The 25,343-nt window shown below is 50.4% G+C and overlaps 1 protein-coding gene and 1 non-coding gene across 6 annotated transcripts in view; one reads left to right on the top strand and one right to left on the bottom strand.

Moving 5' to 3' along the window:
• LOC143989361 (CAP-Gly domain-containing linker protein 4-like) overlaps positions 1-25,343 on the top strand; it is a 63,867-nt gene that overhangs the window by 12,315 nt on the left and 26,209 nt on the right. For 4 of the 5 annotated variants that reach the window (XR_013277016.1, XM_077489466.1, XM_077489465.1 and 1 more), the window contains 2 exons: positions 3,725-3,868; positions 12,698-12,775. The exons of the other annotated variant lie outside the window; for it this stretch is intronic. Coding sequence is in view for 3 of the 4 variants with exons in the window: in XM_077489466.1 (XP_077345592.1) it covers positions 3,769-3,868; positions 12,698-12,775 (178 nt within the window). In the remaining variant the exon portion in view is untranslated. The remainder of the gene's footprint in view (positions 1-3,724; positions 3,869-12,697; positions 12,776-25,343) is intronic. 5 annotated transcript variants of the gene reach the window in all.
• On the bottom strand, positions 19,913-19,984 carry TRNAG-UCC (transfer RNA glycine (anticodon UCC)). Its single transcript has one exon. It is a non-coding gene; the product is annotated as a tRNA-Gly (tRNA).

Genomic DNA, 25,343 nt, shown 5'->3' with positions numbered 1-25,343 from the left:
TGGTATATACACTTTATTAAGTGGTGACTGTTGGACATTATATATTGTTGCACTTTAATGATCTTTGACCGATTTTTAATCCTTATTTCCCCCCCACACACACGTTTTTGCACTATATATTGTATTGATATATATTTGCAGTGTATTGATAAACGCACAGTTACACATATAGTAGGAGGAGCCCAGAGCAGAGCCACACCCACCACCTTGCTTGCAGTGCCTCCTGGGATTTTCCTGTCTCAGGAGGCCTAGCCCTTAATTCAGAACAGGGGGGAGCGGGCTGGCTGAACCCGGAAGCGCTGGCGAGCCTCTTGCAGCGTGGCATCATGAGACCGATGGGGTGGTAAAAGGATTTCAGCGGGGGGGGGGAGGGGGGACAAAGATTTACATTAAAAGGACAATACTAAACTGTGGGCAATCTTTGAAAGGAGCCGATAAATACCTCTCTGGGGGGTCAGGAGGCAAATCTTTGCTTTCTTCTTTTTCTTCATCCTTTTTTTTTTGCCAGCAGGGGGCACCACTGTGTCCAGCACCCCCAGAGGCCTTTGGATAGGGAGTTGCATGGAACTCCTGAAGAAAATGAAGATTTGTCTCATTTCTCTGCTTCTCAGGTCACCACGGTTTAGTTTTGTCCCTTTTTAATGCTGCTACAGACCCCGGAGGCCTCCATGTTATTCCATAATAAATCCAAAAGGAAGTTTTTGTTGCATAAAAATAAAAGCAATCCTTTATACTCCCCGGCTGAAGCTGTCCCCCCGGCTCCACCCCCCCCCCCTGGCTCCACACCCCAGAACTGATCGATCACATGACCGCTGACCACTCTGTTCTCCATCTTCCCAGAACAGAGAGTGCCAACTGTCAGTCACCGCTCTCTACTCCGCCCCCTACTGGAGTTCCAGGCTAAGGAGGGGCGGGAGCAGCGAATTTCAGCTCTCAGTTTTAATCATGGCTGGACGGCGGGGGGAATATGGGGGGGGGGGGGTTGCTGGGAGGGGCAGCTGAACTGATACGAGAATGACTCCATACTTTTGGTGTGATCCATAAAGTAATTGTTGAGGATTTTTCTTTTGGTAACAGACATGTTATACTTCCTGCTCTGTAATGGTTTTTCACAGCCCAACACTCCTCCCTTTCATGTGCCACCATAGCAAAGCCATTTGCTATAAGAGTCACCCGTGCCGGCTCTATCCTGATCCAGGGTCTGTGTGTCCATTGACGCACACAGTGCAGCTCTTCCTTGCCCCCCACGGCCTGCGGCGATACACAGCAGCAGGGGCCAATGGCTCCCAATGCTGCACCTCTGTCCAATGAGAAGGGAGAGAGCGGAGAGGGCCGCTGCTCTCCAACACTGCACTGGATTGAGATCAGGCTCAGGAAAGTATTTAGAAGTGAATTTCTCCACATTGTAGCTACAGAGATCAGTGAGGGGGTACTGTGTATAATATTAGGGATGCACCAAATGGGTTTAATGGTGCCGAAAATGAAAAAAACACTAGGCCGAAAACCGATACCGAAACAGCACCGATACAGAAAATGACTGTTTTTAAAAAATATTTTTATACAGGAGGTGGTCAGAGACTGGGGACATGGTACAGGAGATGGTCAGAGACTGGCGACATGGTACAGGAGGTGGTCAGAGACTGGGGACATGGTACAGGAGGTGGTCAGAGACTGGGGACATGGTACAGGAGGTGGTCAGAGACTGGGGACATGGTACAGGAGGTGGTCAGAGACTGGGGACATGGTACAGGAGGTGGTCAGAGACTGGGGACATGGTACAGGAGGTGGTCAGAGACTGGGGACATGGTACAGGAGGTGGTCAGAGACTGGGGACATGGTACAGGAGGTGGTCAGAGACTGGGGACATGGTACAGGAGGTGGTCAGAGACTGCGGACATGGTACAGGAGGTGGTCAGGGACTGGGGACATGGTACAGGAGGTGGTCAGAGACTGGGGACATGGTACAGGAGGTGGTCAGAGACAGAGGACGTGGTACAGGAGGTGGTCAGAGACTTGGGACGTGGTACAGGAGGTGGTCAGAGACTGGGGACGTGGTACAGGAGGTGGTCAGAGACTGGGGACATGGTACAGGAGGTGGTCAGAGACTGGGGACATGGTACAGGAGATGGTCAGAGACTGGGGACATGGTACAGGAGGTGGTCAGAGACTGGGGACATGGTACAGGAGGTGGTCAGAGACTGGGGACATGGTACAGGAGGTGGTCAGGGACTGGGGACATGGTACAGGAGATGGTCAGAGACTGGGGACATGGTACAGGAGGTGGTCAGGGACTGGGGACATGGTACAGGAGATGGTCAGAGACTGGGGACATGGTACAGGAGGTGGTCAGAGACTGGGGACATGGTACAGGAGGTGGTCAGAGACTGGGGACATGGTACAGGAGGTGGTCAGAGACTGGGGACATGGTACAGGAGATGGTCAGAGACTGGGGACATGGTACAGGAGGTGGTCAGAGACTGGGGACATGGTACAGGAGGTGGTCAGAGACTGGGGACATGGTACAGGAGGTGGTCAGAGACTGGGGACATGGTACAGGAGGTGGTCAGAGACTGGGGACATGGTACAGGAGGTGGTCAGAGACTGGGGACATGGTACAGGAGGTGGTCAGGGACTGGGGACGTGGTAGAGGAGGTGGTCAGAGACAAAGGACGTGGTAGAGGAGGTGGTCAGAGACTGGGGACATGGTACAGGAGGTGGTCAGAGACTGGGGACATGGTACAGGAGGTGGTCAGAGACTGGGGACATGGTACAGGAGGTGGTCAGAGACTGGGGACATGGTACAGGAGGTGGTCAGAGACTGGGGACATGGTACAGGAGGTGGTCAGAGACTGGGGACATGGTACAGGAGGTGGTCAGAGACAGAGGACGTGGTACAAGAGGCGTCCCCCATTGCAGCCAGTGTGTGCCATTTTGCAGCCAGCCTGTGCAGGGAAGAGAGTCGCCTGTTTGATCACAGCGCCGGGAACATCACAGCTTTCATTTCAATAGCTGTGTGTTCCCGGCCGCGCCGTCACACGCAGCCCCTCCCCCTTGTCCGGGCACTTTGATAGACAGATCATCCATCCAATCCTGCGGATGATCTGTCTATCTAAGTGCCCGGACAAGGGGGAGGGGCTGTGTGACGGCGCGGCCGGGAACACACAGCTATTGAAATGAAAGCTGTGATGTTCCCGGCGCTGTGATCAAACAGGCGATGGAGGCGGCTTTCCTGCGCTATACACCCCCCATGATGGGCGGCACCAGGGGCCACAATCCGCAAGATTTCTGGCTCCCGGGTGTCTTCTATACAGGGAACAAGCTGAGATTAGGAGCACTCTTCTCTCTTAAAGGGAGTGCTCCTAATCTCAGCTTGTTCCCTGTATAGAAGACACCCGGGAGCCAGAAATCTTGCTGATTGATTGGGGATCAAATACTTATTTCACTCAATAAAATGTAAATCAATTTATAACTTTTTTGAAATGTTTTTCTGGATATTTTTGTTCTTCTCCTTCTGTTATAAAAAACCGACCAATAAAATGATAGACGATCGTTTCTTTGTCAGTGGGGGAAACCGACAGAATCCGCAGCCAATCAAATACTTTCCCCCTCACTATGATTTGTAGGGAATCTTCATGTTCCTCCTCCATAGATCCTCTATATCTGTATATATAAAGTATGTGTGTATATATATATATATATATATTGTGCTCTGATCTCTCGGCAGGTATTTCTGCTCCGCCCTCTAAGATCAGACGGGCGAATGAGACGATGAGGACTTTTATCAGAAGTTCATCTGTAAAAACGCCGGCGTCCGCCAAATCTCCCACAAAGATCAACCTGAGCCGCGTGACGTCTAAAATTAACACAGGTGAGTGTGGGAGGGATAAAAGTACCCCTATGGTGGGGGGAAGGATAAAAGTACCCCTATGGTTGGGGAGGGATAAAAGTGCCCCTATGGTGGGGGAGGGATAAAAGTGCCCCTATGGTGGGGGAGGGATAAAAGTACCCCTATGGTGGGGGGAGGGATAAAAGTACCCCTATGGTTGGGGAGGGATAAAAGTACCCCTATGGTGGGGGGAAGGATAAAAGTACCCCTATGGTTGGGGAGGGATAAAAGTGCCCCTATGGTGGGGGGAGGGATAAAAGTGCCCCTATGGTGGGGGGAGGGATAAAAGTGCCCCTATGGTGGGGGGAGGGATAAAAGTGCCCCTATGGTGGGGGAGGGATAAAAGTACCCCTATGGTGGTGGGGGGAGGGATAAAAGTACCCCTATGGTGGGGGGAGGGATAAAAGTACCCCTATGGTGGGGGAGGGATAAAAGTACCCCTATGGTGGGGGAAGGGATAAAAGTGCCCCTATGGTGGGGGGAGGGATAAAAGTACCCCTATGGTGGGGGAGGGATAAAAGTACCCCTATGGTGGGGGAGGGATAAAAGTGCCCCTATGGTGGGGGGAGGGATAAAAGTATCCCTATGGTGGGGGGAGGGATAAAATTGCCCCTATGGTGGGGGGGAGGGATAAAAGTACCCCTATGGTGGGGGGGAGGGATAAAAGTACCCCTATGGTGGGGGGAGGGATAAAAGTACCCCTATGGTGGGGGGAGGGATAAAAGTACCCCTATGGTGGGGGGAGGGATAAAAGTACCCCTATGGTGGGGATGGAGGGATAAAAGTGCCCCTATGGTTGGGATGGAGGGATAAAAGTGCCCCTATGGTGGGGGAGGGATAAAAGTGCCCCTATGGTGGGGGGAGGGATAAAAGTACCCCTATGGTGGGGGGAGGGATAAAAGTACCCTCATGGTGGGGGAGGGATAAAAGTACCCCTATGGTGGGGGGAGGGATAAAAGTGCCCCTATGGTGGGGGAGGGATAAAAGTGCCCCTATGGTGGGGGGATGGGAGCAATGCAGGGGTTGCGGCGCAGTGTAAGGGCCCATGGATGGTATATAAAGGTGAGATCTCACTAGGGATACATTGTATATTTCTGTACATCAGTAATGAGGCTCGTGTTGTACATTTCTGGAATGATTGGGGTTTATGATCTGCATCACACAATCTATACCGATCGTTTTCTAGTCATCGCTGATTATTACCCCGGAGCTGCCTCTGAACTCTTTATTCATCTCCTGAATTGTGAGCTGCGGCGGCGCGGCTCCGGGATTTCTACTTCTTATTATACCTTGCGGAATATTTCCCCTTCCTCGTTATTGATGTCAGCCAATCACTGAGCCCCACGAGCAGCGCCTGCGGAGAGTGCGCCGTTACCCCCGGCCAATTATATTTCTGTTTCTATAATCGATGCTTCAGATATAATGAAAAGGCGTCCAATGGAGCCGCTAACCGCCGGCTCCCCCTAGAGTTGGTCTTTGGTTTTGTAGCCCCTTTTATATACTTTGAAGGCCTCTGACAACGATGAATGTGAGGAGATCACATATCAGCATGGAGGTCCCACCACTTTCTAAACAACATCTCTAAAACTCAGCTATGCCCTCCTCGCCCCCGCCCTCCCGTGCCCTCCTCGCCCCCGCCCTCCCGTGCCCTCCTCGCTCCCGCCTTCCCGTGCCCTCCTCACCCCCGCCCTCCTGTGCCCTCCTCTGCCCAGCATGTCTAGATTTAAAATTGCGTGCGACTGCGAAACGCCAACAAACGACGGTACCTAAAAGCCTTTACAGGTTATGAGTGTAGAGTTAGTGGGGAATTATTGCTCTCACTCTGACATTGGTGGTGACGCCTCACATGTGTGGGGGGACGCAGAACGGCCCCTCACACCTCGCAGCCAGGACAAGAAGCCTCCGTCTTCCATCGAGGACACGGAGGAGAGACCGAGAAGAGCCTCACGCAGGTCAGAGCAGAATCCGCTTCATGCCTTCAGTCTGCACATTGCAGGCCGGGGACCCCCCACATGGTGGAATTACACTTTATGGGGAACTTTCCCCTGATTGTGGACACTTGTGATCAGGAGGAAGAGAAGCCGAGAGGTGGGAGAGATTTCCCCCTTCATGTCCAGTCACTGAGCTGGGAAGAGTCAGAAGTCCCCCTACCATAGAAGACCATCAGAGGACCCAAGAGGCACCATCCGAGAGGACCCCAACCATAGAAGACCATCAGAGGAGCCAAGAGGCACCATCCGAGAGGACCCCAACCATAGAAGACCATCAGAGGAGCCAAGAGGCACCATCCGAGAGGACCCCAACCATAGAAGACCATCAGAGGAGCCAAGAGGCACCATCCGAGAGGACCCCAACCATAGAAGACCATCAGAGGAGCCAAGAGGCACCATCCGAGAGGACCCCAACCATAGAAGACCATGAGAGGAGCCAAGAGGCACCATCCGAGAGGACCCCAACCATAGAACACCATCAGAGGAGCCAAGAGGCACCATCCGAGAGGACCCCAACCATAGAAGACCATGAGAGGAGCCAAGAGGCACCATCCGAGAGGATCCCAACCATAGAAGACCATGAGAGGAGCCAAGAGGCACCATCCGTGAGGACCCCAACCATAGAAGACCATGAGAGGAGCCAAGAGGCACATCCGAGGACCCCAACCATAGAAGACCATGAGAGGAGCCAAGAGGCACCATCCGAGAGGATCCCAACCATAGAAGACCATGAGAGGAGCCAAGAGGCACCATCCGAGAGGACCCCAACCATAGAAGACCATGAGAGGAGCCAAGAGGCACCATCCGAGAGGATCCCAACCATAGAAGACCATGAGAGGAGCCAAGAGGCACCATCCGTGAGGACCCCAACCATAGAAGACCATGAGAGGAGCCAAGAGGCACCATCCGAGAGGATCCCAACCATAGAAGACCATCAGAGGAGCCAAGAGGCACCATCCGAGAGGACCCCAACCATAGAAGACCATCAGAGGAGCCAAGAGGCACCATCCGAGAGGACCCCAACCATAGAAGACCATGAGAGGAGCCAAGAGGCACCATCCGAGAGGACCCCAGCCTTAGAAGACCATCAGAGGAGTCAAGAGGCACCATCCAAGAGGACCCCAACCATAGAAGACCATGAGAGGAGCCAAGAGGCACCATCCGAGAGGATCCCAACTATAGAAGACCATCAGAGGAGCCAAGAGGCACCATCCGAGAGGACCCCAACCATAGAAGACCATCAGAGGAGCCAAGAGGCACCATCCGAGAGGACCCCAACCATAGAAGACCATCAGAGGAGCCAAGAGGCACCATCCGAGAGGACCCCAACCATAGAAGACCATGAGAGGAGCCAGGAGGCACCATCCGAGAGGACCCCAACCATAGAAGACCATGAGAGGAGCCAGGAGGCACCATCCGAGAGGACCCCAACCATAGAAGACCATGAGAGGAGCCAGGAGGCACCATCCGAGAGGACCCCAACCATAGAACACCATCATAGGAGCCAAGAGGCACCATCCGAGAGGACCCCAACCATAGAAGACCATGAGAGGAGCCAAGAGGCACCATCCGAGAGGATCCCAACCATAGAAGATCATGAGAGGAGCCAAGAGGCACCATCCGAGAGGACCCCAACCATAGAAGACCATCAGAGGAGCCAAGAGGCACCATCCGAGAGGATCCCAACCATAGAAGACCATCAGAGGAGCCAAGAGGCACCATCCGAGAGGATCCCAACCATAGAAGACCATCAGAGGAGCCAAGAGGCACCATCTGAGAGGACCCCAACCATAGAAGACCATCAGAGGAGCCAAGAGGCACCATCCGAGAGGATCCCAACTATAGAAGACCATCAGAGGAGCCAAGAGGCACCATCCGAGAGGACCCCAACCATAGAAGACCATCAGAGGAGCCAAGAGGCACCATCCGAGAGGATCCCAACCATAGAAGACCATGAGAGGAGCCAAGAGGCACCATCCGAGAGGATCCCAACCATAGAAGACCATCAGAGGAGCCAAGAGGCACCATCCGAGAGGATCCCAACCATAGAAGACCATGAGAGGAGCCAAGAGGCACCATCCGAGAGGATCCCAACCATAGAAGACCATCAGAGGAGCCAAGAGGCACCATCCGAGAGGACCCCAACCATAGAAGACCATCAGAGGAGCCAAGAGGCACCATCCGAGAGGACCCCAACCATAGAAGACCATCAGAGGAGCCAAGAGGCACCATCCGAGAGGATCCCAACCATAGAAGACCATGAGAGGAGCCAAGAGGCACCATCCGAGAGGATCCCAACCATAGAAGACCATCAGAGGAGCCAAGAGGCACCATCCGAGAGGACCCCAACCATAGAAGACCATCAGAGGAGCTCCACATCAACTTCCAGACCAGGAGACCATCCGCCAGGAAAGCCTCTGATCGGTTCCTTGTGGGTGGTGGAGGCAGTGTAATCCCCCCCCCCCTCCGGTGTTTCAGACCTTCTGTAACAAGAGGCCGCAGGAGCTGATCGATTCCCTGTGGGCGGTGGAGGCTTCTAAACCTTGTGATCCCCCTGGATGTTCAAAGACCTTGGCTGGTTTTAGGGCCATAGGAGTCACTGACCTCCTGTAATAGGAGGTCTCAGGAACTGGTGAGCAGCCGATTTATGAGGTGGAAGTTTCCCTTATCTACTGTCACAACCTTCCATGGTGACATCATTCCCAGCTTAAAGGGGTTCTAAAGGTTCCTTTTTTATTTTCTAAATAGGTTCCTTTAAGCTAGTGCATTGTTGGTTCACTTACCTTTTCCTTCCATTTCCCTTCTAAATGTTTTTTTTTTTCTTTTTCTGAATGTTTCACTTCCTGTTTCTCCTCAGTAAACTTCACACCATCACCCGAGCCGTGTTTAGTCAGCCAGAACAGCTTACTGAGGAGGAACAGGAAGTGAGAAATTCAGACAAAGAAAAAAAAACATTTAGACAGGAAATGGAAGGAAAAGGTAAGTGAACCAACAATGCACTAGCTTAACCACTTAAAGAGGAGGGCCGTTTAAAAAAAAAAAAAAAAGTCAGCAGCTGCAAACACTGCAGCTGCTGACTTAATAAACACACTTACCTGTCCAGGGCGCCCGCGATGTCGGCCGCCCGAGGCCGACCCGTCCCTCGGCTCTCTGGTCCCGGCGCCGCCATTCCCTCTAAGGGAAACAGGCAGTGGAGCCTTATGGCTTCACTGCCCGTTTCCTACTGCGCATGCGCGAGTCCCGCAGCGCTTTCTGAATGGGACGCGCTGTGTTCTGGAACACACAGTTCCCAGAACACAGCGCGACCCATTACCCAGAAGACGCCGCGACGAAGAGAGAAGACAGAAGATCTCCGCGGAGGAGGATGAGGAAGATTAGGATTATGTGCCTAGTAACAGGCATTTCTGGTAAGTAAAAAAAAAAAAAAAAAAATTTTTCATTTTTTTTTTTTTAGATTTTTTTTAGATTTTTTTAAATTTTTTGTTTTCAGGGTGGCCTCCCCTTTAAGGACCGCCGTATTGCCAATGTACGTCATCACAATGGCATGTACAGGCACAAGCACGTACATGTACATGCTTGCCTTCCAGCGGGTGGGGGGTCCGATCGGATCCCCTCCCGCTGGATGCGGTGGTCTGTTTCGCTGCAGGAGCAATCCGGGATGAGGGGATGGCCGTTGGTTTCTGGCCACCCCCTCTCGATCGCTCCTGGCGAATGAGAAGCTTCCTCCCACTGTGTATTGTATACGCAGGCAGGGAGGAAGTGATGTCATTCTCCTCGGGGCGGTCTTTTTGACCGGAATACGAGGAGAAGACTAAAAGTAAGTGCACCAAACACTACTCTAACACATAGGTACACAAACCCCCCCCCATCGCCCCCCCCCCCCCAGTCACAGTGTCACTGATTGCAGTGATCATTTATTTACTGATCACTGCATTCAGTGTTTTGAATAAAAAAAGTTACCTAATAAAAATTTGAACCCCCTGATTGCCCCTAGTTAACCCTTTCACCACTGATCACTGTATAAGTGTTACGGGTGACTCTGGTTAGTTTGCTTTTTATAGCATCAGGGCACCCACCATTTATTACCCAATAAAGGTTTAACCCCCTGATCACCCGGCGGGTGATATCAATTAGGTTTTAGGGTCAGGGTCTGCGTCGCCCCAGGCAGCGCAAGGTTAGTGCCAGTACCGCTAACACCCACACGCAAAGCATACACCTCCCGTAGGGGTATAGAATCTGAACAGATCAATATCTGATCTGATCAGATCTATACTAGCGTCCCCAGCAGTTTAGGGTTCCAAAAAAATGCATTGTTAGCGGGATCAGCCCAGATACCTGCTGGCACCTGCGTTTTTCCCCTCCGCCCAGCCCACCCAAGTGCAGTATCGATCGATCACTGTCACTTACAAAACACTAAACACATAACTGCAGCGATCGCAGAGTCAGGCCTGATCCCTGCCATCGCTAACAGGTTTTTTTGGTAGCGTTTTATATTTAAATCCGGAAGGCAGTGCTTGGATTTCAGGGTCCCGTACGTGGCTAGGCTCCCAAAAAGTCCCCCACATATGGTATCCCCGTACTCAAGAGAAGCAGCAGAATTTATTTTGGGGTGTAATTTGACTTATGCCCATAGCATGTGTGAGCAATATATCATTTAGTGACAACTTTGTGCAAAAAAAAAAAAATTAATATTTCTGCAACTTGTGGCAAAATTTAAAATATTTCATGGACTCAACATGCCTCTCAGTAAATATCTTGGGGTGTCTACTTTCCAAAATGGGGTCATTTGGGGGGGTTTTGTGCTATTTTAGCATTTTATGACCTTCGAAGCTGTGATAGGTAGTGAGGAGTGAAATCAAAAATTTGCACCCTTAGAAATCCTGAAGGCAGTGATTGGTTTTCGGGGTGCCGTGCGCGACTAGACTCCCAAAAAGTCCCACACATGTGGTATCCCCATACTCAGGAGAAGCAGCAGAATAGATTTTGGGGTGCAATTCCACATATAACTATGGCATGTGTGAGCAATATATCATTTAGTGACAACTTTTTGTAAACTTTTTTTTTTTTTTGTCAATATTCAATCACTTGGGACAAAAAAAAAAATATTCAATGGGCTCAACATGCCCCTCAGCAATTTCCTTGGGGTGTCTACTTTCCAAAATGGGGTCATTTGGGGGGGGGGGGGGGGTTGTACTGCCCTGCCATTTTAGCACCTCAAGAAATGAGATAGGCAGTCATAAATTAATAGCTGTGTAAATTCCAGAAAATGTCCTCTGGTTTGTAGACGCTATAACTTTTGCGCAAACCAATAAATATTCGCTATTGACATTTTTTTTACTAAAGACATGTGGCTGAATACATTTTGCCCTAAATATATGACTAAAATTGAGTTTATTCGATTTTTCTTATAACAAAAAATAGAAAATATAATTTTTTCTCAAAATTTTCTGTCTTTTTCCATTTATATCGCAAAAAATAAAAATCGCAGAGGCAATCAAATACCATCAAAAGAAATCTCTATTTGTGGGAAGAAAAGGACGCAAATTTTGTTTGGGTACAACATTGCATGACCGCGCAATTACCAGTTAAAGCAGCGCAGTGCGAAATTGTAAAAAGACCTCTGGTCCTTAGGGTGACAATTGGTCCGGGGCTGAAGTGGTTAAAGGAACCTATTTAGAAAATAAAAAACGAATCTTTACAACCCCTTTAAGAATTGTATGGAAATCACGACAACCTATGGACTTGTTTTTCATAATCCCATATAGACTTCTCACTATTTTATTACCTACTTATTTATTTAGCACAGTTTTGGTTTATGGTGCAATCAATATTTGCATGGCCACACAGGGGCTGCTATTTATTGATTGATTTTTATTGCTATCACAAGCCGGTTGTTAGACGCAGTAACGATGAGTATAACTGATGTGCGTTTTGATCCCCCCCAAGTGCACCTCCACCCACATTGATATAAAATGCCTCCTTACCAGAGGTCTAGACTCCAAATCTAAGAGTCCTAGAGAGGCGCGATGGGCAAGTATAGAAGATCCGATCGGCTTCCTCGGTTTATATTGCAGGCGGTGGTGCTGTCATGGCTGATGGTAAAGTTTACTCCATAATGAAGGAAAGATAAAACGGCCACAGAGTGTAAAACTGCTTAATAGTCTATTAAAGGACGTCGGTGCTAAACGCTTCCAGAAATGTGGTAAAAAACGAACATCAATCGATCCAAAGACCTCCTAGAAGGCGATCGAGCACTATCTAGGCTTGGCGTGTGTGGTACCCCGCTGACACAGACTCAGAGGACGTTCATTCTAACGAAACGCATCAGGCAGCATCTTTATGTAGAGCGAAAAATTTTTTCCTGATCCTCAGAGAGTTCTTTGCCATGAGGTGCCATGTTGTACTTCCAGTGACCAGTATGAGAGAGTGAGAGCGATAACACCAAATGTAACACACCTGCTCCCCATTCACACCTGAGACCTTGTAACACTAACGAGTCACATGACACCGGGGAGGGAAAATGGCCAATTGGGCCCAATCTGGAGATTTTCACTTAGGGGTGTCCTGACTTTTGTTGCCAGCGGTTTAGACATGAATGGCTGTGTGTTGAGTTATTTTGAGGGGACAGGAAATTTACACTGTTATACAAGCTGTACACTCACTACTTTACATTGTAGACAAGTGTCATTTCTTCAGTGTTGTCACATGAAAAGAGAGAAGGAATGTCACTGAGGGGTGTACTTACTTTTGTCACATACTGTATGAGTATATATATATATATATTTCTTGGTAACTTTATCTGATTTTCTCCGTGTCGCAGGTCTGACGATCTCCAGGAAAGGCGCAGCGCCTCCTTCTCCTCGGGGGACTGAGGATTCCTCCAAATCTACAAAGAAAGGTATTTCCCTTCTCGGGACGGACAGCAAAGCCCGGCACTGACCAATCCGGAACTGGAGGAGGGGGGAGAACCAATCACAACACCAAGATGAAAGTGTTGATTGACAGTAAATGATCACAGCTCTGCTGACCCCTGACATGGTTCTCATCTCATTCAGTGCAGCAGGATATGCTTGGATTAACAAAAGTATGTTCTGGGGGAATAGTGCCCCATCATTGGTGTCAGTGGGAGGAATAGTGCCCCATCATTGGTGTCAGTGGGGGAATAGTGCCCCATCATTGGTGTCAGTGGGAGGAATAGTGCCCCATCATTGGTGTCAGTGGAGGAATAGTGACCCATCATTGGTGTCAGTGGGAGGAATAGTGCCCCATCATTGGTGTCAGTGGGAGGAATAGTGCCCCATCATTGGTGTCAGTGGGGGGAATAGTGCCCCATCATTGGTGTCAGTGGGAGGAATAGTGCCCCATCATTGGTGTCAGTGGGGGAATAGTGCCCCATCATTGGTATCAGTGGAGGAATAGTAACCCATCATTGGTGTCAGTGGGAGGAATAGTGCCCCATCATTGGTGTCAGTGGGAGGAATAGTGCCCCATCATTGGTGTCAGTTGGGGAATAGTGCCCCATCATTGGTGTCAGTGGGAGGAATAGTGCCCCATCATTGGTGTCAGTGGAAGAATAGTGCCCCATCATTGGTGTCAGTGGGAGGTATAGTGCCCCATCATTGGTGTCAGTGGGGGAATAGTGCCCCATCATTGGTGTTAGTGGGGGAATAGTGCCCCATCATTGGTGTCAGTGGGGGGAATAGTGCCCCATCATTGGTATCAGTGGGAGGAATAGTGCCCCATAATTGGTGTCAGTGGGGGGAATAGTGCCCCATCATTGGTGTCAGTGGGGGGAATATTGCCCCATCATTGGTGTCAGTGGGGGGAATATTGCCCCATCATTGGTGTCAGTGGGGGAATAGTGCCCCATCATTGGTGTCAGTGGGGGGAATAGTGCCCCATCATTGGTGTCAGTGGGGGGAATAGTGCCCCATCATTGGTGTCAGTGGGGGGAATAGTGCCCCATCATTGGTGTCAGTGGGGGAATAGTGCCCCATCATTGGTGTCAGTGGGGGAATAGTGCCCCATCATTGGTGTCAGTGGGGGAATAGTGCCCCATCATTGGTGTCAGTGGGGGAATAGTGCCCCATCATTGGTGTCAGTGGGGGAATAGTGCCCCATCATTGGTGTCAGTGGGGGAATAGTGCCCCATCATTGGTGTCAGTGGGGGAATAGTGCCCCATCATTGGTGTCAGTGGGGGAATAGTGCCCCATCATTGGTGTCAGTGGGGGAATAGTGCCCCATCATTGGTGTCGGTGGGGGAATAGTGCCCCATCATTGGTGTCAGTGGGGGAATAGTGCCTCAATGTTGGTGCTGTACTGATTTCTCCAGCAGTCACAGGGTCTCTATATTTTGCATTGATGTTTTTTTTTTAATTTAAATCATTTTTTATTGGAAGTTTTCTGGTAACAGTGAGCAGTTAAAGTGGAAGTAAACTCATCGATTTAAACAGTTAAAAAATAAAGTCATGCCGGGAATGCTCACTGCTCATTGGCTGTGCTCTCAGCCAAACTATCAAACCATCCAATGGCTGGTGTCATAACCAATCACATGTGCAGCACCATAGCAGTTGAAGATTAAACAGAGGCAAAGATGGCGGCTTCCTTGGCTGAAAACAACAGGGGAGTTTACTTCCACTTTAAGAGGAATTCATTGATTCTCGGGGGGGGGGAGGGGACACCCCTTCAGTCTAGCCCACAATCCATATCCAATTTCAGCTTCCCTCCTGTCTTCTTTATATCTTCTCCCCCTGTTGAATCTGACACTCCTTTTTCTCCAACCATGATGTCACCTCTTCTGGGTTGTTAAAGTTCCTGGTTTCCTCCAGTGCTGTTACTCTCAAACGTACCTGATGAAGTCATGCGTAACTCACTTTCAGATATTGCAGTCTCCTTTCACAATCTATCAATTTGTCTCTCTGTCTTTTCGGGGGAAAAATCGGGGTGTAGTGAAATCTTCACCCCTTTATATTCTCTTGCTTTCTGAAGGATAATTGTCTTCTCTCTATAGCACAGGAGTTGTATAATTCCAGGTCTTGGCTGGCTTCTTCCGGCCGTAATCCTGAAGGCGATTCTGTACGCTCCTTTCCATGGCAAAAAATCTGGCTAGCTTCTCTCCCCCTAATTTCTCTTTTATCCATGCACATATTCAGTTGCATCTCCTGTTTCAAGGGGTACAAATCGTCCTCCACCTGACTGACTCCCCCCTCCAGAACTCAGGTTGGGATAGTAACTTTTTCTATTTGATTTTTCAGATTGAAGACGTCTTCCCTGATCTGCTTTGGTTGGTGTGATAAATCATCCAGAGATAATAAAATGTCTTTTAGGGACGGCTCTCTTCCTCTGCACCCATATCCATGTCCTGAGCCCTTTCCCTTTCTGTAGGAGAACTTATCCCGGGCTCCTGTGCCTCCGCTGTCCCGCTTACTACCCGCTCTAGTGCCTATTGCTAGATTTCCCAGGGATTTCTCTCACCAAAGCCTGGCTCTTCCTCCCTGTGCTTTGTACTAGCGTTGTAGCCTGCTGCTGCTGCTGCTGCCCCTCCCCCGTTTGCAGACTTTTTTTCGGGGTGTAGTTTGGTGTGTGAGCGCACCGCTCTAACTTGGAAGCAGCGGCAGCAGTCGGCCCGGATACCTGGCCTGTCTTCTCCTTTCAGCTGCGCAGCATTTGTGAGCCATTTTGTGTGAGCGCCTCCTCCTCCGCCCCCCTTTTCCTGGTCATAGCTGAGATCGAACGTTTCTTCAATCCTGCCGCCGCCGCCGATCCCTCTCTCACCGGGATACCTGTCCGGCGTTCCATGGTTCCCTGCGGGAGAGCTGTCGCTAGCTTCCACTCTCCTCCGCCGAGGCGTCTCGGCATCTCCTTTCCCCTCCTTCCTCCCCCTCCTCACCGGCTACGTCATCTGATAGAGCGGGCGGGAGGCCTGGACCCGCCTCAACATCTCCCCCCCCCGACATCCGCTCACGCCCCCACACACCGGGAACACACGCTCCGCTTTCTCGCTGACCATTCATCTTTTCAGGTCATTTAGTAAGTGATGGTGCTGAGAAATGTTCTTAGTAATGAGATGATATACAGAGGGGGAGGGGGGGATATCGATCGTCTGCCCCGAGGATTGTGGAAGTTTTACCCCCTTACATAGAAATGAAGGGTCTATAATTGTATTTTATATGATGGAGACAGAAGATCAACCAAAACTCCAGAGAAATCACACAATACAAATGTTATAAATGGAGTTCAGTGAGTAAAATAAGTATTTGATCCCCTTAGTAGTTGGTGGAGAAACCCTTGTTGGTGATCACAGAGGTCAGACGTTTCTTGTAGGTGGTGATGAGGTTCGCACTCATCTCAGGAGGGATTTTCTCCTCTCTTCTCTACAGATCTTCTCTAAATCCTTCAAGGGGATGTAAAGGTTCCTGTTTCTTCACCTTAATGCATCCTATGGATGAAAAACACCTGGCAGTGACCGCCCCCCCTCCCCCGTTTTACTTACCTGAACCCTCCAACTTGTCCCACGGGGACGCGGCATCTCTGGGCTAGGGGGTTCTCGGCTCTTGATTGGATAGATTGATAGCAGCGCAGCCATTGGCTCGCGCTGCTGTCAATGAAATCCAATGACGCGGGGGGGGCGGGGCCGAGTCCTGCATTCGGCATCTATGGACGGGAGAGCGCCCGCAAGGTGACCCCCGGGAGAGCGCTTCTCCCAGGGGGTTATCTAATGCAGGGAGGACCACAGTGGAGGTAAGTATGACATGTGTGTTATTTATTTTTATGGAACCTTTATAGTATCACTTTAAGGTCTTTTTGGCAACTCAAAGTTTCGGCTCCTCCATAAATTCTCTATAGGATTAAGGTCTGGAGACTGGCCGGGCCACTCCATGACCTTTATGTGCTTCTTGAGCCTCTCCTTTGTTCGGTGGTATGTTTTGGGTCATTGTGATGCTGAATGACCCATCCATGACCCATCCATGACCCATCCATGACCCATCTTCAGTGTTCTGGATGAGGGAAGAAGGTTCTCACCCAAGATCTTACAATACATGGCCCCGTCCATTGGCCCCTCAATGCGGCAAAGTCGGCCTGTACCTTTATCAGAGAAACCGCCCCAAAGCATCACGTTCCCACCTCTGTGTGTGACTGTAGGGATGGTGTTCATGTTCCCACCTCCGTGTGTGACTGTAGGGATGGTGTTCATGTTCCCCCCTCCGTGTGTGACTGTAGGGATGGTGTTCATGTTCCCACCTCTGTGTGTGACGGTAGGGATGGTGTTCATGTTCCCACCTCCGTGTGTGACGGTAGGGATGGTGTTCATGTTCCCACCTCTGTGTGTGACTGTAGGGATGGTGTTCATGTTCCCACCTCCGTGTGTGACTGTAGGGATGGTGTACTTAGGGTAATAGTCAGCATTTTTCTTCCTCTAAACACGGGGAGTCGAGTTAATGCCAAAGAGCTGAATTTTGATCTCACCTGACACAGAACTTTCTCCCCCAATCCTTCTCTGAATCATTTAGATGTTCATTGGCAAATGTCAGACTGACCTGTACATGTGTCTTCCTGAGGAGGGGGACCTGTACACGTGTCTTCCTGAGGAGGGTGATCTGTACACGTGTCTTCCTGAGGAGGGGGACCTGTACACGTGTCTTCCTGAGGAGGGGGACCTGTACACGTGTCTTCCTGAGGAGGAGGACCTGTACACGTGTCTTCCTGAGGAGGGTGATCTGTACACGTGTCTTCCTGAGGAGGGGGACCTGTACACGTGTCTTCCTGAGGAGGGGGACCTGTACACGTGTCTTCCTGAGGAGGGGGACCTGTACACGTGTCTTCCTGAGGAGGAGGACCTGTACACGTGTCTTCCTGAGGAGGGTGACCTGTACACGTGTCTTCCTGAGGAGGGGGACCTGTACACGTGTCTTCCTGAGGAGGGGGACCTGTACACGTGTCTTCCTGAGGAGGAGGACCTGTACACGTGTCTTCCTGAGGAGGGTGACCTGTACACGTGTCTTCCTGAGGAGGGGGACCTGTACACGTGTCTTCCTGAGGAGGGGGACCTGTACACGTGTCTTCCTGAGGAGGAGGACCTGTACACGTGTCTTCCTGAGGAGGTTGATCTGTACACGTGTCTTCCTGAGGAGGGTGACCTGTACACGTGTCTTCCTGAGGAGGGGGACCTGTACACCTGTCTTCCTGAGGAGGTTGATCTGTACACGTGTCTTCCTGAGGAGGGGGACCTGTACACATGTCTTCCTGAGGAGGGGGACCTGTACACGTGTCTTCCTGAGGAGGGGGACCTGTACACATGTCTTCCTGAGGAGGGGGACCTGTACACGTGTCTTCCTGAGGAGGGTGACCTGTACACGTGTCTTCCTGAGGAGGGGGACCTGTACACGTGTCTTCCTGAGGAGGGGGACCTGTACACGTGTCTTCCTGAGGAGGAGGACCTGGACCTGTACACGTGTCTTCCTGAGGAGGGGGACCTGTACACGTGTCTTCCTGAGGAGGGGGACCTGTACACCTGTCTTCCTGAGGAGGTTGATCTGTACACGTGTCTTCCTGAGGAGGGGGACCTGTACACGTGTCTTCCTGAGGAGGGGGACCTGTACACGTGTCTTCCTGAGGAGGGGGACCTGTACACGTGTCTTCCTGAGGAGGGGGACCTGTACACGTGTCTTCCTGAGGAAGGGGACCTGTACACATGTCTTCCTGAGGAAGGGGACCTGTACACGTGTCTTTCTGAGGAGGAGGACCTGTACACGTGTCTTCCTGAGGAGGAGGACCTGTACACGTGTCTTCCTGAGGAGGAGGACCTGTACACGTGTCTTCCTGAGGAGGGTGACCTGTACACGTGTCTTCCTGAGGAGGGGGACCTGTACACCTGTCTTCCTGAGGAGGTTGATCTGTACACGTGTCTTCCTGAGGAGGGTGACCTGTACACGTGTCTTCCTGAGGAGGGGGACCTGTACACCTGTCTTCCTGAGGAGGTTGATCTGTACATGTGTCTTCCTGAGGAGGGGGACCTGTACACGTGTCTTCCTGAGGAGGGGGACCTGTACATGTGTCTTCCTGAGGAGGGGGGCCTGTACACGTGTCTTCCTGAGGAGGGGGACCTGTACACGTGTCTTCCTGAGGAGGGGGACCTGTACACATGTCTTCCTGAGGAGGGGGACCTGTACATGTGTCTTCCTGAGGAGGGGGACCTGTTGGGGCTGCAGGATTTCAATCCATGGCGGTGTATTGTGTCACCAATGGTGTGTTTGGTGACTGGGGTCCCAACTGTCTTGAGATCCTTCACAAGCTCCTCCCTGTGTAGTTCTGGGCGGATCCCTCACTTTTCTCATGACCATCCTCACCCCATGAGGAGAAATCTTCCATGGAGCTCCAGACTGAGGACAATTGATGGTGATTTTGTATTTCTTCCATTTGTGAATAATCTCTCCAACACTCGTCTCCTCTCACCAAGCTTCTTGCTGATGGTCTTGTAGCCCATTCCAGCCTTGTGCAGGTCTCCAATCTTCTCCCCGACCTCCTCTGACAGATCTTTGCTCTTCCCCATGATGGTGAGGATTGGAGGGAAGGGATTCTGTGGACAGGAGTCTTCTATACACATAACGAGTTGTCATTAGGAGAACCTTCTTACATTGTCAGGACTGATCTGTGTACCACATGAGCCCCTACTGGAGCCAGTCTGTGGGGGGAGGGTTATTGTTGGTTGGTCGGGGATCAAATACTTATTTTACTTTCTCCATTTATAACATTTCTCATGTGTTTTTCCCCCACTGTATATAGTACATAGCCGGTCTTTCTTCAGCAAAGTTGTGAAGGAGAGCCTAGAAAATACCTGAAAGGTAGCCAAGTGCTCCACCTACTGGCTGACACTGAGAATACACAACAATCACACCTACCTGCAAGAAATCTATTCTAAGGTGTGTAATAAAATCCATACAAACCCACGACATTCACTTCATTCCTTTACATTTTATCCCATCGCTAATCTGCACTCCACATAGAATTCCAGTCTCTGGGGAGAATCTTGGCCATTATGTTGGCCGGGAATCGAACCCGGGTCGTCTGCTTGGAAAGCAGCTGTGCTCACCACTGCACCACCAACACAAAAAGTTGCATGTTTTTGTTGTGTGGGGGGAAACCGGAGTACCCGGGGAAAACCCACGCAAGCACAGGGAGAACATGCAAACTCCATGCAGATAGTGTCCTGGTCAGGTCTTGAACCGAGGACCCCAGTGCTGCAAGGCTCACCGCTAAGCCTCTGTGCTGCCCCATCTTAATGTGGAACTTCACCTAAAAAGGGAAGTTCCCCTCCTCCTCCTCCCTCGCTCCTCCATCGGCTGCTTTTGTTTTTTTTCTAGCACCCTCCCCCCACCAGCGGACTTATCTAACACCCTCCCCCCACCAGCGGACTTATCTAACACCCTCCCCCACCAGCCTACTTATCTAACACCCTCCCCCCACCAGCCTACTTATCTAACACCCTCCCCCCACCAGCGGACTTATCTAACACCCCCCCACCAGCGGACTTATCTAACACCCCCCCACCAGCCTACTTATCTAACACCCTCCACCAGCCTACTTATCTAACCCCCTCCCCCCACCAGCCTACTTATCTAACACCCTCCCCCCACCAGCGGACTTATCTAACACCCCCCCACCAGCGGACTTATCTAACACCCCCCCACCAGCGGACTTATCTAACACCCCCCCACCAGCCTACTTATCTAACACCCCCCCACCAGCCTACTTATCTAACACCCCCCACCAGCGGACTTATCTAACACCCCCCTCCAGCTGGCTTTTCTAACACCCCCCCCCTCCAGCGGACTTATCTAACACCCTCCCCCCCACCAGCCTACTTATCTAACACCCTCCCCCCACCCGCCTACTTATCTAACACCCTCCCCCCACCAGCCTCCTTATCTAACACCCCCCCACCAGCCTACTTATCTAACACCCCCCACCAGCGGACTTATCTAACACCCCCCCACTAGCGGACTTATCTAACACCCTCCCCCACCAGCCTACTTATCTAACACCCCCCACCAGCCTACTTATCTAACACCCCCCACCAGCCTACTTATCTAACACCCTCCCCCCACCAGCCTACTTATCTAACACCCTCCCCCCCACCAGCCTACTTATCTAACACCCTCCCCCCACCAGCCTACTTATCTAACACCCTCCCCCCTCCAGCTGGCTTTTCTAACACCCCCCCCCTCCAGCGGACTTATCTAACACCCTCCCCCCCACCAGCCTTCTTATCTAACACCCTCCCCTCCTCCAGCGGACTTATCTAACCCCCCCACCAGTGGACTAGCCCAACCAATCCCCCCCCCCTCCGGCACGCACGGCCAGCAACACAGACACACACAGCCACCTCCTAGACCCCCCGGTCAGTGGTGCGGACTGATCTGGGAGGACACCCGCCCGCCATGACCCTGTTTTTCCAATTTTTCTATCACTACAGATTATCCTCCAGATCTAAAGATCAGTGCACCATCATTGGTGATGTCACATTGTACAAAGGAAATTCCAATGAAGAAACTTGCGTGTTGATTGGAGATCTGCTGCTTGTATTGATTGCCACATCATCGAGGTGTATCATTATGTCGATGGGTTCTGATGGTGGGACAGCGGGGATCTCACTCTCAATCCAAAACTAAAGAAAAAAAAAGTCATATTCGTTATCATAGAAGCTCCAGGATGACATAAAACAGATCTATCATATAACACCCTTCAGTTCAAAGCAGGTGAAGCAATAGATGATTTCTGATTGGTTGATAGAACTTTCTGCATTTCTCCCATTGCTTGACTGATTAAGCTGAAGAGGAAATAGTTTGATCCAGGGAATTGCGACAACTGCCTGTGTGAGGTCACCGAGGACTCTGTCTGTCTTTATGAGACAAAACTGCCCCCGATCCCTGACCGCAGTTTTTTTTTGCCTTCCTCTGGAACAAACTGTTACTGTTTTTGATCCACTTGCCAACCAGCCGCCGTCATTATACTGCGGCGGGTCGGCACGATCCCGCGAGCCGTCGTCACTGTATATCGGCTCCTTTAAACGGGATAGCAGGCATGCATGTGCCCACTGCATTGCAGGGGGGTGCCAATGCTCGTGGCCGGCAGACGCGATGACTGCACGAGATCGTGGGCATGAGAGGCAGAACAGGGACGTGTCTGTGTGTAAAGGAAAGATATTTGCCAGCACACCATGGAACGACATAAATAGCGTCCAAACGGGAAAACACACAAATCCGTGTTCTGTGAGGAGAGGAGAAGCAGATTGTGAGTCCCTAATAGCTCGGAACCACGATCTGTCATCTACTATAGTCAGTCTCCTCCCCCCACAATTAGAACACACACTAGGGAACACAGTTAACCCCTTGATTGCCCCCTAGTGTTAACCCCTTCCCTGTCAGTGACATTTACACCGTAATCAATGCGTTTTTATAGCGCAAAAAATAAAAACCGAAGGGGTTATCAAATACCACCAAAACAAAGCTCTATTTGTGGGGAAAAAAGAATGTCAATTTTGTGTGGGTGCAACGTCACACGAGCACGCAGTTGTCAGTTAAAGCAACGCAGTGCCGAATCGCAAAAAATGGCCTGGTCATTGAGCAGCCAAATTTTCCAGGCCTGAAGTGGTTAAACACTGAACCAGACAGAGGTGAGTCTTTTCAGCCATGTAAGAAGGATAGAGGATACTTACTTCATCCAGGCGCGGTCCATTCCCGCTTCTGCTCAGTACAGATTCGACATCAAAGGTATCATGGTCACCATGGTCGGTCTCTGAGGCTCCGGTTGTCTCGCTCTCCATCCCAAATCCATCATGAAGAGGTAGATTTCCGGTTCCTGGGGACATAGCGAGACTGCTCAGACCAGATTCAACCTCAAAGGCATCACAGTCATCATGGTCGGTCTCTGAGGCTCCGGTTGTCTCGCTCTCCATCCAATTTCCATCATGAAGAGGTAGATTTCCGTTTTCTGGGAAGATAGCGAGACTGCTCAGACCAGATTCATCATCAAAGGCATCATCGAGGTGTAATACAATGTCGGTGGGGTCTGATGGTGGGACAGCGGGGATCTCAGGCTCAATCCAATTCTAAAGAAAAAAAAGTCATATTCGTTATCATAGAAGCTCCAGGATGACATAAAACAGATCTATCATATAACATCCTTCAGTTCAAAGCAGGTGAAGCAATAGATGATTTCTGATTGGTTGGTAGAAGTTTCTGCATTTCTCCCATTGCTTGACTGATTAATCTGAAGAGGAAATAGTTTGATCCAGGGAATTGCGACAACTGCCTGTGTGAGGTCACCGAGGAATCCGTCTGTCTTTATGAGACAAAACTGCCCCCGATCCCTGACCGCAGTTTTTTTTTTGCCTTCCTCTGGAACAAACTGTTACTGTTTTTGATCCACTTGCCAACCAGCCGCCGTCATTATACTGCGGCAGGTCGGCACGATCCCGCGAGCCGTCGTCACTGTACATCGGCTCCTTTAAACGGGATAGCAGGCATGCGTGTGCCCACTGCATTGCAGGGGGGTGCCAATGCTCGTGGCCGGCAGACGCGATGACCGCACGAGATCGTGGGCATGAGAGGCAGAACAGGGACGTGTCTGTGTGTAAAGGGAAGATATTTGCCAGCACACCATGGAACGACATAAATCGCGTCCAAACGGGAAAACACACAAATCCGTGTTCTGTGAGGAGAGGAGAAGCAGATTGTGAGTCCTAATAGCTCGGAACCACGATCTGTCATCTACTATAGTCAGTCTCCACCCCCCACAATTAGAACACACACTAGGGAACACAGTTAACCCCTTGATTGCCCCCTAGTGTTAACCCCTTCCCTGTCAGTGACATTTACACAGTAATCAATGCGTTTTTATAGCGCAAAAAATAAAAACCGAAGGGGTTATCAAATACCACCAAAACAAAGCTCTATTTGCGGGGAAAAAAGAATGTCAATTTTGTGTGGGTGCAACGTCACACGAGCACGCAGTTGTCAGTTAAAGCAACGCAGTGCTGAATCGCAAAAAATGGCCTGGTCATTGAGCAGCCAAATTTTCCAGGGCTGAAGTGGTTAAACACTGAACCAGACAGAGGTGAGTCTTTTCAGCCATGTAAGAAGGATAGAGGATACTTACTTCATCCAGGCGCGGTCCATTCCCGCTTCTGCTCAGTACAGATTCGACATGAAAGGTATCACAGTCACCATGGTCGGGCTGTGAGGCCTCGGTTATCTCGCTCTCCATCCAATATCCATCATGACGGGATCGATGTCCGGATCCTGGGGACATAGCGAGACTACTGCTCTGACCATATTGAGCATAATAGGCGTCATAATAATCACGGTAGCCTTGTGAGGCCTCGGTTGTCTCACTCCCCATCCAATAATCATCATGACGGGATCGATTTCCGGATCCTGGGGACATAGTGAGACTACTGCTCTGACTGTATTGAGCATAACAGGCGTCATAATAATTACGGTAGTATTGTAAGGCCTCGGTTGTCTCACTCCCCATCCAATAATCATCATGACGGGGTAAATTTTCGGTCCCTGGAAACATAGTGTGACTACTTCTCGGACTGTATTGAGTATATAAGGCGTCATAATAATTACGGTAGTATTGTAAGGCCTCGGTTGTCTCTCTCTCCATCCAATAATCATCATGACGGGGTAAATTTCCGGTTCCTGGGAACATAGTGAGACTGCTCTGACCATATTCATCATCATGGTCATCATCATGGTCAGGCTGTGAGGCTCCGGTTGTCTCGAACTCGTTGGCAGAAAAATCACTGTAAGAGAAAGAAGAGATTAGTAAGACAAGAAAGGAAACAAAATGGCGCAGTGTACATGGATTATTCATTTATGATCATGTATGTAACATTTTCCAGCATTGCCCAATTCAGTGTATTTTAGATCTAATTTGTACAAAATGAAAGCCCAATTGAACCCTCCATTTCAATCAGCCAAGTGTATTCCAGGCGCACCAAACAGAAGGTGTTCAATGTCTACCAGTTTTCTTTCTTTCTAAAGCCTGTTCCCGGCCAACAGATGTGGAGTGGAATTATTATTCTCTGTGGGAAAAGAATTGGTCTCTCTGCGGTCTCCAAACTGCACCCTGGGGGCCGAATGTGGCCCTTTGCTAGCCTTTATCTGGCCCTTGGGCCACTATTCCACCAACTGACACCAATGATGGGGCACCATTCCACCAACTAACACCATCAATGGGGCACTATTCCACCAACTGACACCATCAATGGGGCACTATTCCACCAACTGCCACCAATGATGGGGCACCATTCCACCAACTGACACCATCAATGGGGCACCATTCCACCAACTGACACCAATGATGGGGCACTATTCCACCAACTGACACCAATGATGGGGCACTATTCCACCAACTGACACCAATGATGGGGCACCATTCCACCAACTGACACCATCAA

The sequence above is a fragment of the Lithobates pipiens genome, unplaced genomic scaffold, assembly GCF_037356315.1.
Source record: "Lithobates pipiens isolate NorthernLeopardFrog02 unplaced genomic scaffold, aLitPip1_a1.2 Scaffold_18, whole genome shotgun sequence".
NCBI lineage: Eukaryota > Metazoa > Chordata > Amphibia > Anura > Ranidae > Lithobates > Lithobates pipiens.
Note: the sequence above shows the minus strand (reverse complement) of the source record. Positions and strands in the feature narration are given on the sequence as shown.